This window comes from Melanostigma gelatinosum (genome assembly GCF_949748355.1).
Source record: "Melanostigma gelatinosum genome assembly, chromosome: 6".
Classification (NCBI taxonomy): Eukaryota; Metazoa; Chordata; class Actinopteri; order Perciformes; family Zoarcidae; genus Melanostigma; species Melanostigma gelatinosum.
The window spans coordinates 17,056,843-17,073,335 of record NC_136639.1 but is presented as its reverse complement, the minus strand read 5'-3'; the positions used below and the strand labels follow the sequence as shown (position 1 = coordinate 17,073,335).

The following is a 16,493-nucleotide window of genomic DNA, read 5'->3' as shown; positions in this document are numbered from 1 at the left end:
TATTTTCGGCAACAGGAAGTGCCAAGATTCAGAGAACTCAGAGTGATACATTTCAAGAGAAACAAAGTCGTAAAGGGCATGTTATCTTTTGCACATTCTACCTCCCTGACCACATTAATTCAAGTGCTAATTCCCTCAAGGAATGTATATCAGCGAAGCAACGGTCCACACAGACACACACACGGAGGCGTGTACAAAGCAGAGCATATTTTCAGTCCGCCAGCGGTGTGAGCAAGCATCTCTCTCTGCCACTCAGTGCTTAGCCGTGTATGGCACAATGCATGGCAGCAGTTCGGAGCTGTGGATCTGGAACAATACATGAAACAATACACAGACACAAGTAGGTCACTCACACACACACACACACAGTTCTAGACATGGAGATGCACTCTTGGCTATGACAGTGCTGTGGGCGCTGGCTAGCACTTCCTCTCTGTCTCTGTCAGTGGATTTCTGATGAAACCAAACACTTGATTATGATTATGTACTCATCTTACAGCCAGCATACACTCAATGCCATTTCATTCAGCTTATTGCTTTACATAATGGGTTACTTCTCTCATAAATTGAGCTGTCCTTGTTCCTGTCGGGTAAGCTTGCAAAAAAAACCAGCTCATACAAATAGCCTTTTGTTAGCATTGCTATTGGATGACAATATAAACCATAAGAACCGTAAATGTGGGCAATGTTGGAAAACAACAAGCAGACAATATTGGCCTAACAGGATTGATGGATCAATGTCTTCTGTTAGGTATTTAATTGATGACACAAGCAGCATACATTTCTAATCTGCTTTTTCCATCTTCAAGTCTCTCAATGTCATTTTGATAACATTGAATGTATAACAAATTAAATCCATATTGTTTTTATCAAAATGGTATATGCCATATTGACGATACCCTTAGTTTAAACTGCAGTCATTTCCTAATTTTAGATTGTTGGATTGTTGGATTTCCATTCAGAGTTTTGGATATTTTGGAGACTCACCAAAGCCCGCTTGTCATTTAACTTATCTGTTTGAAAGTTTCGGTGTTAGAAACTTACAGTTCACAGTTATGATGCTCTCAATGATCAGTTCATCCCAAAATCCCATACAGATGTTTGCTCTTAACTGTGCTATTTATCAATCTAGATTGTATTTGGTGTGAGCTACCATTTTGCAGATATTGGTCGTAGAGATGTCCGCCTTCTAAATAATGGGACTATATGGCACTCAGCTTGTGGTGTTCAAAGCGTTAAAATAATTTGGTTGAAAAACCCAAGTAAAAATATGATTTTTTGATTTCGGGGGGGGGGGGGGGACGACTGTCCCTTTAATAATCCATTCAGATATAACTTGTTTTTTCCTACATTGTTTTATAAAATCATATGAATTTTACTAAATTGAACTTGCAATTTACAGTATTCAATGCCCTTTATAGCAGATAGTGCTTTTGGTGGTTATGCTTTTTACCCCTCATTTAGCATAAAATCCACCCACACAGGTGACATAATGAGGCAGGCAGCTGCCATAGCTACTGTTATCATGAGATTGGTACTTCTGGCACATTGCACAAAGGGTAGCTATGTTGCTCTACCAGTGTAATATGTTTTTTGCATGTCTATGTCATTTGCACCTGATTATATTGTCATTTTTGCTTCGGATAACCAATCCACCCCAGTGATTGTAAAGGGATATTAAATTAGGGCTTTTATATCATTCAGTCCACTCCAATCCATATTTATTCATAAAAGACAATTAAAAACAACATCAGCTGCTATACAATCAAAATACAGCAAAAACATGAAAACTCCACAGTAAAAGAACAAATACCGAAAAAGTTAAACCTTAACAACAACACTGCAAGAACACAAAGACCAATTCAATAGACATGAGGACAATAATGTCGAAAGGCAACTTTCACAGTGAGTTGTTTCCCTCTATTTAAAACGGTTGCCCAAGTCTCTTGTGTCTAACTTACTCAAGAAGCGTTTTACAGCTACAGGCATACGGACACTCTTGTATTGGTTTTCTTCAGGTATTGATTTCCCTGCATCCTACAGTACCTCTTTCTCTTTCCTCCCTTTTCCGTCCTCAGTCACTGGGCCACAGAAACTGGAGGATTGGTATCAGTGTGATGAAGTGTGTGTGTGTGAGTGTGCGGTGGGAGGAGAGCTGCTTGGAGAGTCACAGATAGAGAGATGAATCGGTCACACCTGGGTGCTGGTGAAGTGCTTGCAGTCTATTTCTTCTGACAGACCGACAAGCTGGAGAGAGGGCTCAATAACATGCTCTGTTGCAGACAACACATGTACAATGTGCGCTGAGCATGCATCACAAGTGTCGGTAAACATAGACAAGACCGGGACGAGGTAGCGGTTATATACTTAGACGTCGTTGAGTTCCCCATACGGGTTTCTGACCAAGCAAGCATTGCATTAACAAAAAAAACAACAACACAGAAATCATCTACAACGATGAAGAGGCAAGAGAGGTAAATATGTAAATTAGCCCGATTGACCCCCGAATGATTCATCATGAGTCACGATACGGCTCATGCACAGCAGGGGTTCACATTAGGGGTGGGGGTAAAAATCGATTCAGCATAGTATCGCGATATTTTGTGTGGCGATATTGTATCGATACACGGATGCCAAGTATCGATCTTTTATTATATAAACTGTTTTAAAAAAGAAATTAAAAATTAAAAACGAAATTTTGTTTTTAGAAACATCAAATCAATTACTTTTTCAGTTCACTAGATGTTAATGAGTTATTTTCTGGTGAGGTCAGCAAAGGTCCCGGGTCAGCGTGATTGGTAGGAAGTTGGTCAAAACAAAGATAGAGACATCTGGCCTCACAACGGGGTTAAATCTGCCAACAGTAGCCGGCTCATGGGGAGAGTGCAGCGCATAACTGTCTCTCTGCCCTCGACGTCCACGCATCGCAAGTTATACTGAGTTATAGAACTCTAATATCCTACTTATACAAGTCATAGTTCATATGCTGAGTCCACACGTTTGCATTTAGTTAAGTTGGACTATGTAGTAATACAAACAGTTCAGTTTGTCAGGTTCATGCAACATTTATGACATTGTTGGTCAGTCTGTCTGCTTGACAATCATATTCTGCTGCAGTAAAAATGATTGAAGTGAGATGAACTGACTGAAACCTTTATCTTATTAGATAAAACATGTTGACACAGTTTTCCTTTGGGGACATCATTTGAAGTTGAAAAAAGTAATATATCGCAGTATCGTGATAATATTGCAGTATCGTGATAACAGTATCGTGATGACCCAAGCATCGTGACCCAAGTATCGTGATAATATCGTATCGTGACCCAAGTATCATGATAATATCGTATCGTGACCTAAGTATCGTGATAATATCGTATCGTGACCTAAGTATCGTGATAATATCGTATCGCGGGATCTCTGGTGATTCCCACCCCTAGTTCACATGCGTGAGTGGGCTTGTGTGTGGGCTGGAGATGACGATGGTGATGGTGGTGTGTGAATGACGATGGTGATGGTGGTGTGTGAGTGTTGTTTAGTAGGCGGTTACGGTTTAGGTGAAAAACTCCAAATGTTTGCACTCCTACACACCAAATGTGTTGTTGCGCTCCAACTGCAGTCACTGTAAACGGTGGTTGTTCTTAAAAGTGTTTAAAAAAAGGTTTAAGGAACTTTGGACTCACACTCACTCGGGCAGGACTTACTTTCAAAATATATTATACTTTAGACCTTTCATACCGACAGCAAAGTGTGTTCCTCTTAGGTCAAACTCTCCTTTAACTGCTGCACACTTCAGAGTGATGTAAAAGTGGGCTTGGTTAACGCAACGCAAAGTCGTTAGCAAAGAGCATTAATGAGCCTAGTGCTTAGAAGCCCCCTGCAGACTTAAGAATGTGTGATGTTGAGGGGGATGAGGACACTAATTCTCCAAAGTGCCCAAATAAGTAGAGGATTAGCAAAGCCTTCCATTTGCCAAAGGCCTTGAAGATGCTAAGCTAATGCGCTACAGCTAGACTAGAGCAAGGCGGATGAGGCGTTAGTTAGCACGACTGCTATAATAGGGATGTGGAATAAAGTAGATCAAGTAGCTTATGATACATGACTGGCTTATTCGGCTCAAATATTCAGAGAAGTGCAGGCGTGCATGTGCAGACTCAAAATGAATTCATACTTAATGTACGCACATATGTCCCCAGGTGCACCTCCCCACACACCCACAGACGTACCTTTGCTCAAACATGAAGGTAGATCTGTAGATAGAAGATGAATCCTGGGCTCATTGGTTTGAAGAAGAATGACCATGACTAAGCAGTATGCTGAGACTTAGAGAAGTTTAATCATATATTGTTACACTTTAATGAATTCCTCAAAATGTGGACTTGCACAATGGGCAGAGAGATTGAAACTGCTTTAGCTTCCATTCATTAATCATCGACATCAATGGTTGCCTGAAATAACCCTTTAGCTATTCCTAAAGCTAAAGGGGGGAATTGTTCCAAACAATGTATTGCCAATTAATTACAGAATTGACTTGATTGACAACTCCAACCAACCAACCAACTATACCTTTTTGAGTGGACCAGCTCCAGCAAGTCTTTAATCTTGTGCGTTAGGCTTTTTTGTCCACATGTGCTCGGTGTTCAAGGCAATGAATGTATCTTGAACAGATGAATGAATATAGTTTAAGGGTGACTTGTACATCCTAAAAGTCACCAATCATAATTAAATCAGCAATGATTGAACTATGTGATTGAACAACAGGCAATTACAGGAAGCAGACACCACATTGTGCCTTATTAATACGCAGACAAACACACACGTCACGATTTGACTGTTCATCCTCACAAACCACTTTGAAATCCAACTCATTCGGTTGTTTTCGTACAAACAGTTGACACAGTAGACGTTGTCATATTGTATATCTCTCATGTTCTCTCTCTCTCTCACATACACATGCACACATACCATGTTTTATTCTGCTTTTCTCAGCATTATGAATCTGTCTCCTCAAGCTTTTCTTTGTTGTTAACTTTCTTTCTTTTCTCTAGCTTAGTTTTTGCAGTGTCGACAGAGTGGTGTGTGTGGCATTATACTGTTGAAGCGGACTGTGTGTGGTTTAGATTGTGCTTTCTTGCCATTGTACCATTTGAGTGTGTGTGTATATCTGTGTCTTTGTCTTCACTGTACTGGCCACAGAGCTCCAAACAAATAGGGGGTAGCATTTCACCTCCACTACTGAGTCTATACGATCTCAATTTACTCTCATCAGTTACATAAAAAAGCCAACTTAACAGCAGGGCAAGAATTTGCAAAATTAGACTTGTGCTGCAGCTCCGGCTGTGTAGCAACTTGAATTCAGCCAGCGCAAACCCCATCAACAGGTGTCTGATCCCGACTCCCCACCAGATCAGCAAAATAAAACTGAGTGGTTTTCTCGTTTCTACCACTATGGATTTAATCCAATAAACAAACTATCAAATGTACACGGACCCTTTACATTCAACTGCAAGCCCTTGGGGCACCTCTACTTCTTTATCCTCTCATTTTGGACTGAGGGGATGACCGGACAGGACAGATCTAGCTGGGTAGAATGCTAATTTCAGCACATGTCTCTGCAACACAATTTAGACATCTTGTCATTATGCCATTGTCAACACTGTAACATTCTGTTGATCGTGTTAGTTGGGATGTTTTCAACTTAAATTCTGGCCAGATGTCACACATTGCCCTCTTAAACTTGTTTTACCCACTTGTTTTTGTTTTACCCACTGACTCTGTGTCAAGTTTTAAGTCAGCTAGAAGTGAAATAAACACCTAAGATTTGTGCTTAGCATTCAGTGAATGACGCAGTGAGTAGCAGCATGGGAGCAGAAGTGACGGATGAAACAAGATGGACGAGGGCCAGAGAAAAGGGGCAAGAACTAAGAGCAACATGTGATTGTCCATCTGGGTGAAAGTAATGGAAGAGCAGATTGTGAGAGGCAAAGAAGTGTGCAAAAAAAAAAATAGAGTGATGAAGAGGCCATGAATGGAAAGATAGCTGGAGTGGGGGCAGGAAAGACGATAGGTGGTTGTTTGTGTTGCCTTGAGGGATAAGATGTGGGAGAGAACGGCTGGTGAGTAAAGATGCTGGAGAGGGATGTTAGGCAGGAGGTGGAAGAGGAATGCAGATGACTCCAAATTGAGGACAGTGTACAACATTCAGTGGCGCTCTGAGGCAACTAAAATACAAATCAAGACTGCAGCTTTAAACTGATTGGTGCTGAAAGGTAAGCACCCAGGGGGGCTGTTTTGGACAAGAGGGGAGATAACGGGAGTGGGTTGAGAGGGTAGGAGGTAGAGGTGTTTTTGACAGCACAAGAGGTGTAGGAAGGATGAAAAGTGGAAGTGAGGAAAAGGAGGTGAATTAAGCATAGAAAGTGTATACAGAGTCGAGGAGCATTTAGACAGTGGAGCATGAACAACTGGGGGATGGTGTAAATCTTTAACAACATGGTTTTATAATACACTTTATGAATACACTTGTTTTAAAAGCATACTTTAATGGTGTTCCTGTAATATACTGCTTCATACTGTGTTAGTGCTCATGAAGCAGCCTGGAGGTCAATCAATAATGTGGACACATGCTTCACTCCAGGCCAAAGACTTTGATTCACTAGCTAGTGCTTGGCAAAAAAAAGCAACGCATGCTCTGCACCAAGTGGTTCGGTGATGCAGTCATGCTACAGTATAGCAATTCACATCATATCAAGACTCGGCTTGAAACGAGAGTGCTTTCAGGCTCTTGAAAGCTTGCCTGTATTTATAGACAATAGAGTAGTGCAGAAAAAATCTCTCTTTTTGTGCTCGAGGTAGTTTTATTGCATGTAGCCTGCAATATGTTCCTACTGTGCTGCCATGTACCTTTACCGTATGTATATTTCGTAATTTCTCCTGTCTGTCTGTTTCTTTAGTCTTCAAAATGACAATGCAATGCACGTAAAAACAAGCAGGAAAAACTCGCTGACAACTGCCCCATCTCTTTAGTTGGTGCTGCAGTGTGGTGACCTGTAGAATAATAATTATTTGCCTTAGTGCACCCTTACCATGAATAATTGCTGTGATCAAAACTGTGACTTGGTACTGCCCACAGCCGTATCAGATATTCTTTTACCACTGCTGTGTCTTCATCGAAGCATAATTCCCTGTTTATGCTTTGCAAAATAACATGTTCCTCTTTTGTTTTCCCTCCTCCTCTCTCTGCTGCCTCCCTCCCCTCCATCCAGCATGTGAGCTGATGAACCGTGGTATCCTGGCTCTGGTCAGTTCAATTGGCTGCATGTCTGCGGGCAGCCTTCAGACTCTAGCCAATGCCATGCACATCCCCCACCTCCTCATCCAGCGCTCCCCGGCGGGAACACCTCGCTCCACCTGCCCACCAACCAGTCGCCTCCCTGGAGTAGACGACTACACCCTATCGGTCCGCCCACCCGTCTATCTCAATGAGGTCATCATGCAAGTGGTGTCTGAGTACAGCTGGCAGAAGTTCATCCTCTTCTATGATTCTGATTTTGGTAAGGAAATAAGGAAATTTCTCTGTCTGTCTGTCTGCCTGTGTGTGTGTCTGTGTGTCTGTGTGCGTGTAAAAACACTTATATTGGAAGCAATACAATACATTAGTTTATAAATGAATACATGTATGTAAGGTATCTTAACCACACCAAATCACATGACTAGTGTCAACAAATTTGACGGCCTATTTGATTATGTGGAATAACATACTGATTGAAATCAATGTTAAAAATTGATGTACAGATAACAAGAGTGGACTAGCTGCCTTTCTATGACGTGGAGTGCGGTGAAGAGCCCTAGAGCACACAGACTATCAAGCCAGAGTGCACTAACTGTAGCCTGGGCAGCAATATGCAGTCAGAATGATGGAACTACACAGCCAAAGAGAGTTTTGGCTTGGTTATTAGGTCAATTTTGTTAGTGAAGATTTAAAGAGCTGAGAATTAGCAAAAATGACACATTTCTGTGGCATGACTGATTATTTTCATATAATAGAACAGATGTCAGAAAGTCAGACAGAAGTTATAACTCAATTTCGATCAAATGTGAAATGACTGTGCTTTGCATTTGTAGGGCAATAGTAGGTCCATGAAACTGCTCGAATTTATCTCACGTAACAGTATCGATGGTTTCTCAGCATGGACATTAGAGAGCTAATGGATGCATGGTTAAGTCAGAAAGACTGCTTTTTCTCTTTTCTCTCTCTCTCTCTCTCTCTCTGTCTTTCCGTCAAAACAAACAGACACACAAGCAGACATGGACATGCGTATGCATGTGACATATGTATCTGTATGCATCTTTATGCTGGTGACACATCCGTCTGCCTGCGTGTGTGCATGCTGTCTCATTTCACCCTGCTCCTCCGTCTCTTTCCGTCTGCCCGCCCTCTCTCTTTCCAGTCCATTAGCTCTAACATTAGACTAGAAGCATCATATGTCCCTTTTATAAAGTGCAACTTTGTTTGTGCAGTGTCTGAGCTTCTTTTAACAGAAATATCACGTTGCTGTTTTCTGTGGACATAGGTGAATTCATAATGTGTAGGTGTGCATGTGGTCTGTTACGTACTGTGTCCTTTATAAGTCCAACCTTTTGGATTGCTTGGCGAGGAGCCTCTCTTGTGAGCTAGGATCCTGAACTTAATCAGACTCACACAAAGCACGTACCCTGTCAGTTTACGCCATCGCACTGCCTCATTCTATGTGTAAAGTTAATTCAACTCTGAGTCATAAAGGGATGTACACTGCCGGTGCACCGCTCCCAAGGGGTTGAAACTTAAAAGCATCTTGCATTTTGGATCACACCCCGATGAGTGATGTCTGAACAGGTATTTTGCAAGCTGATGGAAAACACTAGCTGTGACATCACGCATCGGTGGGTGGACAGAAATCGAACAGGCCTAAGCCTATCGAGAGCAGTGTAATAGTTTCTTGCCCGAGGTGATTCAGTGTTGATTTAATCCATATCGCCGTGATTCAGTGTTGATTTTATCCATATAGCGGGGCTTCATCTCACTCATTGCAGTCAATTAACAGCGTTAATGTGTTGTTTGCATTGATCTCCAATGGGATATCTCTGCAGCGGAATTGTTTTTGCAATACGCTCTGCCGGCTCCAGCTCAATCTTCCAGGACTTTAAAGTATTGTATTGGTGTATTTAATATGCACTCTAGCTGGTGAGCTCTACCAAGCAGTTCATATTGGATGAATATTGAATAGTGGCTGATGTGGCCCTTCTGGAAGCGCTAGTAGCACACTTCAGATGTCAGTGTAGTAAATGGCATGTTTACATAAACGCGAATATACTCTTGGCATCCAATCAGTAAATTAATGGTAGGTCGAAGAATACAATAACACAGTTGCTAAGTACTATATTGCTGCTCTGTGTGTAAGTTACACTCTTGGCATAGCGCCTGGTAACTTTAGCATATTAAGTACTTTGACAGAACAATTGTCAATCTGACCCATGATGAATGGTGTGGTGAGAGCCCAGGTGCTGCACGGGCAACAATGTAGTGCCATATGTCCAAAAAATGTATCAAGAAATTGTAGAGAGACAGTAAGAAGATATTTGCTTGACTGCAATTTTAAGCAGCGTCTTGTCCATCGCTGCCTTTCCTCATATATTGAAATCTGAATCAACTGATCTGGTTTCTGGCTGTTTTTCTTCTGCACCAAAGGTCTCCATGAATTCAACTTCTTTAGAGTTAACAACAGCTATATTCATGCCTGTTGGGAAAAGGCTTTTGCTGTGACATTAACGTAACTCTGATCAAGACTGAAGGAACAGAGTTTTTTCAACAAGCTAGACAACATTTAATCAACTCTAAAATTTGTCCCCAAACGGGGTATAGTTAAAAAGAATATCTCCACAACAGACCCCATACACACACATACATGTTTGCACCCCACTTAAATCCCTCCGTCCCCTCTGTGCTCTGTGACCACTGATTCAGCACATGGATCCTTTGGGTTTTGGCAGTGATGTTCTCTCAGCCACAGAAGGCCCTTTAAAGATATCACCATTGTTCCCTAATGGCCTCACCCCCTGTTGAAGGAGAGAGAGAAAGAGCACAAAAGAGAGAGAGAGAGAGACAGAGATGGCCTTTTAAGATGATAGCAATGTTCCCAAAAGGCCTCGTCTCTGTACAAGGAGAGTTCTTTAGAGAACAGACAGCCGAGTGTGTCCTCTCAAATGAAGCTTCGGTGCAACTATTTTCAACTCTAGTGGTGCGTTCGGGACACTGAGAACACAAGTTTTCTCTCTATTATCTTTCTTTCCCTCCTGCCACAGTTTATCTCTCTCCCTCCATATTCCTTTCTGTCATTCTTCTTTTCTGATTTCTGCTCCGTTTTCTCTCTCACTTCTTTTCAGTCTGTCCTCGGGTGTCTTGTTACTGTTACCTGCTGAGTGACCTTGCCCATAATGTCTTGGCCAGGTCTCCCTTGAAAAAGAGATTTTTAATCTCAATGGGACTCACCTGGTTAAATAAAGGTTGAAATGAAAAAATGAATAAATTCAGTCAAAACCAAAGCAACACAGGCCTTGTTGAGCAAATGTGAGAAGTACCACTTAGTGTTAACAACACTGTTGACATTAAGGTGATTTGTTTGGTTTTGCTTTTAGCCAATGACAAGAGGGGCTTGAGGCACAATCGTAAAAGGTTATACCGAACGGAAGTGCCGTTTTAAAAGTGGGATGCTTGTTAGGTTGCCAGCTTTTTTTAAGGAGAGAACAATAAAAGTGCTGATATTTTGGACAAGTATACTTTGTTTGATAAAAAGTAATGTGAGTGAAATGATGAAAGACCTCAAAGGTTCTCCATATGAATATTAATATAGCAGCAACACACTATTGTAAAAATATATCAGAGTGATGTCACTCTTCCTCTTTGTGTGTTATAATGCGAGCTTATCTGTGCTTTGTTTACATAGCCGGCTCAGTTGTGCCCCACTGGCCGGGCTGATAGCCGCTGCTCTGCACTGTGCCCATTCGGCAGTTAAAGCTGATAATAATGCTGTTCAGACGGTTGCAGTTTTGCGGAAGCGTAGTGTCCACCCTCCACCCCCAGAATCTTTATTAGTTGTAAACATTTCACTATAAGCGAAAGTACTGCATATAATGATGAGAGAAGCGTAGCAGTTCTGTGTCTTTAGATTGGAACAAACAACCAATCTAAACATTAAATGCATTCACATGGGATACAGCTAATCTCCTCTAAAAGACGATATGGGTCGAATATTGGCTAACTTGGTCAATGTAGCAACAGCCACTCATGCCTGCTGTGCATTACCTGCATGTCTACTCTAGTTATACATATTTTACCAGAAGTTTATACATTAAATATGAAATCAACATGATGAAGTGGTGCCCACCCCAGGAGGATACCATTCATACCAGGCCCTGTTTGTCATAATGCAGTTCACATAGTATGACGCAGTGTCCTGGGTCTGTGCCATGTGCTGGAAGTGTGGATTAGAGTCCCTGCTGTAACCCATTTTCATGGTTATTAAACTTGTCTCTGTCACCTTGCATAGTGCTGCCTAATGAAGCATGTTAATAGTTTTAAAACAAAAATCCATACCTTGAAATATACTTCCCTCCTATCTTTAAACTCCCTCCTAACAATTTGCTCATTGGTGAGTAATGGCCCAGATAAGAACAATGAAAGACTCCTCTTGTTTCCCTTCTTTCTTTCTCCCCATCACACAGGGAAAAGTGTGAAAAGGCCAACACCTGATCTTATAGGTTCATACAAAGAGTAAGCGTGTACCGTATTGTGCCCGCCGATGTTACAGTGAAGAGTGTCACCTCACCTTGTTGTGTCTGCTCCTTTATAGAGGTGGAAATAAATTACTTGGCAGGGCAGATATGGGTGAAAAATGTAATGGGGAAAAGGGTAATAACAAAAAGAAGAATAAAATGAAAAATAAAAAGACATAAATGCCATTGAATACAGAAATGTGTCATGCATATATGGCAAAAAGTCTCCAATATGTTGTTGCTAAATAAGAGAATGGAATGGAAAATGAGATTTTTTTCATCTTAAATTGATCACATGCAGATTTTTTAAGACTTGGGATTTCTTTCAAATGCCTTGACTTTTACTGAATGATGAGATTTTAAATGTGACGTGAAGATATTGATCACTTTCCCTTACTTCTTAAAAATGTATTAAAATGCACCTGTTTAACACACAGTAAATGTGAGACATACACTATTAGTCAAATGCACAGTCCCCTTTGTAGGAAACAGTTTTGTCCAGCTTGATTTTCTGAAGCAAGTCTTAAGTTAAAAGGTACAAACCTATTACGTCACACCACCAATCTTTTCTGCCAAAAAAGAAAGAAGGGTTAATGAGCCCAACCTCTGCAAATCTATTGGCCTCATTGGATGTTGGTTTGGACCTTACAGTGACATGCCATGTTTGAACCATATCTGCACTGCAGGAGACAAAATGGAGTAAGGGAGGGAAAATAGGAGAGACGACAGTATGAAGTCGCTTCTAGAGACAAGGGAAAGAGAACAAGGAGTGATGAGCGATAGATGCATAGATGTATGTCTGTTTTTTTAACGATAGTGAAGCCCAGAGATGCCGCAGGGGGGAAAGCTGGTGGGAGGTGAAAGAGGAGGTGAAAAACGCATAAAAGCTGCGGCAAGAGAGACGTGGGAAAGTTGATGATGAAGGCCGATTCAGAAGAATGGAGGCAAACAGGAACACTCATGAGCCAAACACCAACGGTCTACAAGCTTTATAAAGGGAGGACATGTCTTACTTTGTCTCCTCTAGAGTAAAATGGTTCAGAGAGCAAGACAGAAAACGAGATAAAAGTGATGTGAATATATAACGGAAACCAGAAACAGCAAAGCAGCGAGGGGAAAGGGACATGGATCTGAAGGCATAGCAGATTTGGTAGAGCAGAGAAAAAGGCAGCCAGGAAAGCAGATAAACAGAAAAACAACTGAAAGGGTGTTAAACCTTTTACAAACGTGACCCTGGATTAGTAGTTTACATCCTTGGAGGGGAAATGCCCTTTGTATTGAGTGAGAGAGAGAGACAGAAATTAAATAGAGGTACGGCAGGGGGACGCGGTATACCTCAGAATTTGCTGTCAGAGCAGACACAATTTCCAGTGTTGTTTGAAGCTGTTTTTTCAAACAGACATTGAAACCAGAATACAACGCGTCCAGTGGTCGCGTGGGTGTTATAATCCCAGAGCACTTGTTTTGGATGGAAATGTGCTTGTGACTAAAATCCTTCAGTACAAGTGAATGATAAGGGTTCTAGTGTTACATACAGTTCAGCAATGTCAAAGCAGCCCAGCGCAGAGGTAGGTCCAGATCAAAATAGGTCATATGAATAAAAGAAGAAAGAAGGGAGCTGAGGAAAGCTGAGCTGAAGTTAGACACATAAGGTATGTGAATGCCAGAGAAGAGGGTGTGTGTATTGGGTGGGGGAGGTTTTGAAGGTGATGCACACCTAAAAGGTGCCAAGCCTTTTATCGAGTATTGGTTTTTATCAAGTGTTGGTTAAACTCTCTGCAGGGACTGCAGGGAATGCAAAGCCTGGAGCGTTGAAAGGAAAAAAAAAAGGTATAAGGGAGGAAGAGAAGGAAGGGAAATAAAGCAATGAGTGATAGATGGCGATAGGCACTTAGATCTAAAGGAATAGACAATTTAGAGAGCAATAGATAGTTGGGAAGACTAGCGATGCTTCAGGGCCTGAAGCATTTTATTTGCTATTTGGAGGTAAACGTCCTAAGTTTCAGTTCAGATCCCAAGAGCTGGGTCCTCGAACATTTTCAGCCACAACTTCAGCTGATGATTTCATTTTTACAGGCAGGCTTATGAGAAACTGACAGGCATTCCATTCGAGGCTCAGTCCATATCTCAAGAGCCACTGCCTTCGAGCCATGCAACAGTGAAATGCCTGAGGCAGGGATAAGGATAGCCAGAGGTAAAGGCTGAGAGGAAAGACAAAGCAAAGACATACAGAGAGAGAGAGACAGATTTCCATAATGCAAATATGGTTCCTTAAATCTTTTTCTTTTTTTTTCCTCAATTCATCAAGGTCAATACATCCTATTTATAGATATTGCTATTTAATTCCTCTCTAAGAGGCTTTCAAAAAGAACGATTCATTGGCCAATCTTCGAGCACTATTACCTGCCGCTGAACAAACTAAAAAGGGAGGTAGACAGCAAAAACAATGCTGAGATGTATTACTCCATACCAACATTGCTCTTAACAATACACAAGTATAAAAAGAATACAGGTATAAACTCTTCAATGTACTAGCATCTGTTGAATTTACATTTGCCCTCTGCTCCCCCCTTTGGCCTCGACCAAAGTTGTTACCCCACTCCTCCTTCAGCTTGCCTTGCAACTTGTGAAACTAATACAAGTCACCATGGATTCCATGGAAGCCAAAAAACAAACTTTATGATATGGACAATATGCGATCAAGCTTTATTCCCTGCTCTAGAGCAAGCGTCAGTCATTGGGAAAACTTAGCTCTGGGAGTCAAGTTGTTGCAATGTACGGATGGATGGACACTGCCTCTTTCGAAAGTCACTACCAGCTATGCGTGGCTATTCCCCATTAGCTGTCAAACAAACGCTGTGAATGCCTCAGGCAGGGAGAGGAAGGTTGAAACAGAGCAGGAGGTCGGGAAGGAAAAAGGCCTTAAACTGAAAAGTTAGATGTAGAGTCAAAGTGTACAAACCCAAAGTTTGGCATTTCCTTTGTTATTTGATGGTGGGGAAGACTCACATGTCAAGCAGAGAGAGGGTCAACTGGGGAGAAGAGAGGCTCTGACAGACAACCAGGGAGTAACATTGGCTGAAGCTCATTTGCAGATATTTGATTTTTAACTCAGGGGAAACTCCTCCAATACCAGATGTGTTAACACCTCCTTTTGGACTAGCCGTTTCATTTCTTTGTTGAGCAAAGTTCATATCGATGTTTCTCGTTTGATATCCTCCCTCTAAACGGGTGTTCTCAGTGCACACTCCAACAAATGCTATATTTGTATATCCATCTCTTTTATTTCCCATGTAAAGGTACATAATGGCCTAAAATCATGTACACTATCTTGACCAGTGATCATATCAAAAGATAATCTTTTCTCTTATAGCTTAGTTTGGTGATTTGTATGCAGTGGATAAACAAATCATTTAACTGACATTGTGAAAAAATAAAACAAACAAGTTGTAAAGGACAAAATAGGTCATTAAGACTAAGACTACTTAGATAAACTAAGGGAAAGTTCACGGGAATTGCTCATTTTACGAGGCGAGGGTTTGGTTGTAAAAACAACAACACTGACTGTCGGTGGGATGCGAACTCAGGTCCCCAGTGTGGAATTGATGGAAATCACATGACGCAGAGCCCGCCTCCCACAGAGGAAAAGCTTCGACTTCACACACTCTCAAAATGAGATTCAGCCCAAGAAAACACAAAGCAAACAAGGGAAACGGAGGGAGGTTTCAGATGAAGAGTCAAGGGAAGAGAGAGGATTGAGTGGAAAGCAAGCAGGGGCGAGTGGATTCTGGGTTTCTGAACACAGACGGAGTACCACTGAGCTGGTCGGTACATGCAGGTGAAATCCCCGCATACCGTTGGCTGCTACACTACATTAACTCCAGCTTTCCCTTTGAGCCAGGAAACTGGAGGATAGATGGGAAAGAAGAGAAGCCTGACGAATGGAGGAAAGGGACAAAATGCCTTTTTTAGTTTCACTATAACACTTGAAAAGGTGGGAGAAGGTGCATTAAGAAGGTAATCAATGAACATGGATGGGGCTCCAGCGTAGTAAGTTATTTTATTCACACAAAAAGAAAAAACATTTGGGTCCCAACAATATACAACATAATAATAGTAATAACATGGACAATAAACCTATTTGTAAGATGTGGTGTCATTGAAATCTTTATGTTCTTTGTTATGGAATATAGAGGTAACAAAGAGGGATTTTGCAAAAATACACTTTACAACTAACATTGTAGTACAGAGAATGGATACATTTGAAGAAAACATGACATCTTGTGTTTTTGCACAATTGGGTTTCTAAATTGAAAAAACAACAACTAGTATGTGAAGTGGAATAGTGTCCAGAAGCTGAAGTGAATCAGGGTCATATAGACACTCTAAAAGTTGTTTTTTATAAATGTTGCTAAAAACACTTTGGCCGCAGGGAATAGCATGACAGCAGTCATCGCTATCAGATGAGAATAAAGAGGTGTGGGACTGTGGGGGATGCACAGTATGTCTATCCACGGGAGACTTGGGAGGAGTGGTAGAGTGGTAGAGTAAGGTGACCACTTGGGGCGGGGGGGAAAGATGTTGAGGTCATGGTTGATCATGGTGTTAATGGAGCGGTACCGTCTCCCAGAGGAATGCTTCTCGGACAGATGGTTGCCTTGGTGGGCAAGGTCGGTGGAAATATT

General features: G+C 41.5%; 1 protein-coding gene across 1 annotated transcript in view; it reads left to right on the top strand.

The window, feature by feature from the left end:
* The window catches only part of grid2 (glutamate receptor, ionotropic, delta 2), a gene marked incomplete at both ends in the record, with an annotated part of 423,012 nt that overhangs the window by 234,426 nt on the left and 172,093 nt on the right, over positions 1-16,493 (top strand). Inside the window, one exon of the mRNA XM_079271038.1 lies at positions 7,263-7,550. Within this exon, the coding sequence (XP_079127164.1) occupies positions 7,263-7,550 (288 nt within the window). The remainder of the gene's footprint in view (positions 1-7,262; positions 7,551-16,493) is intronic.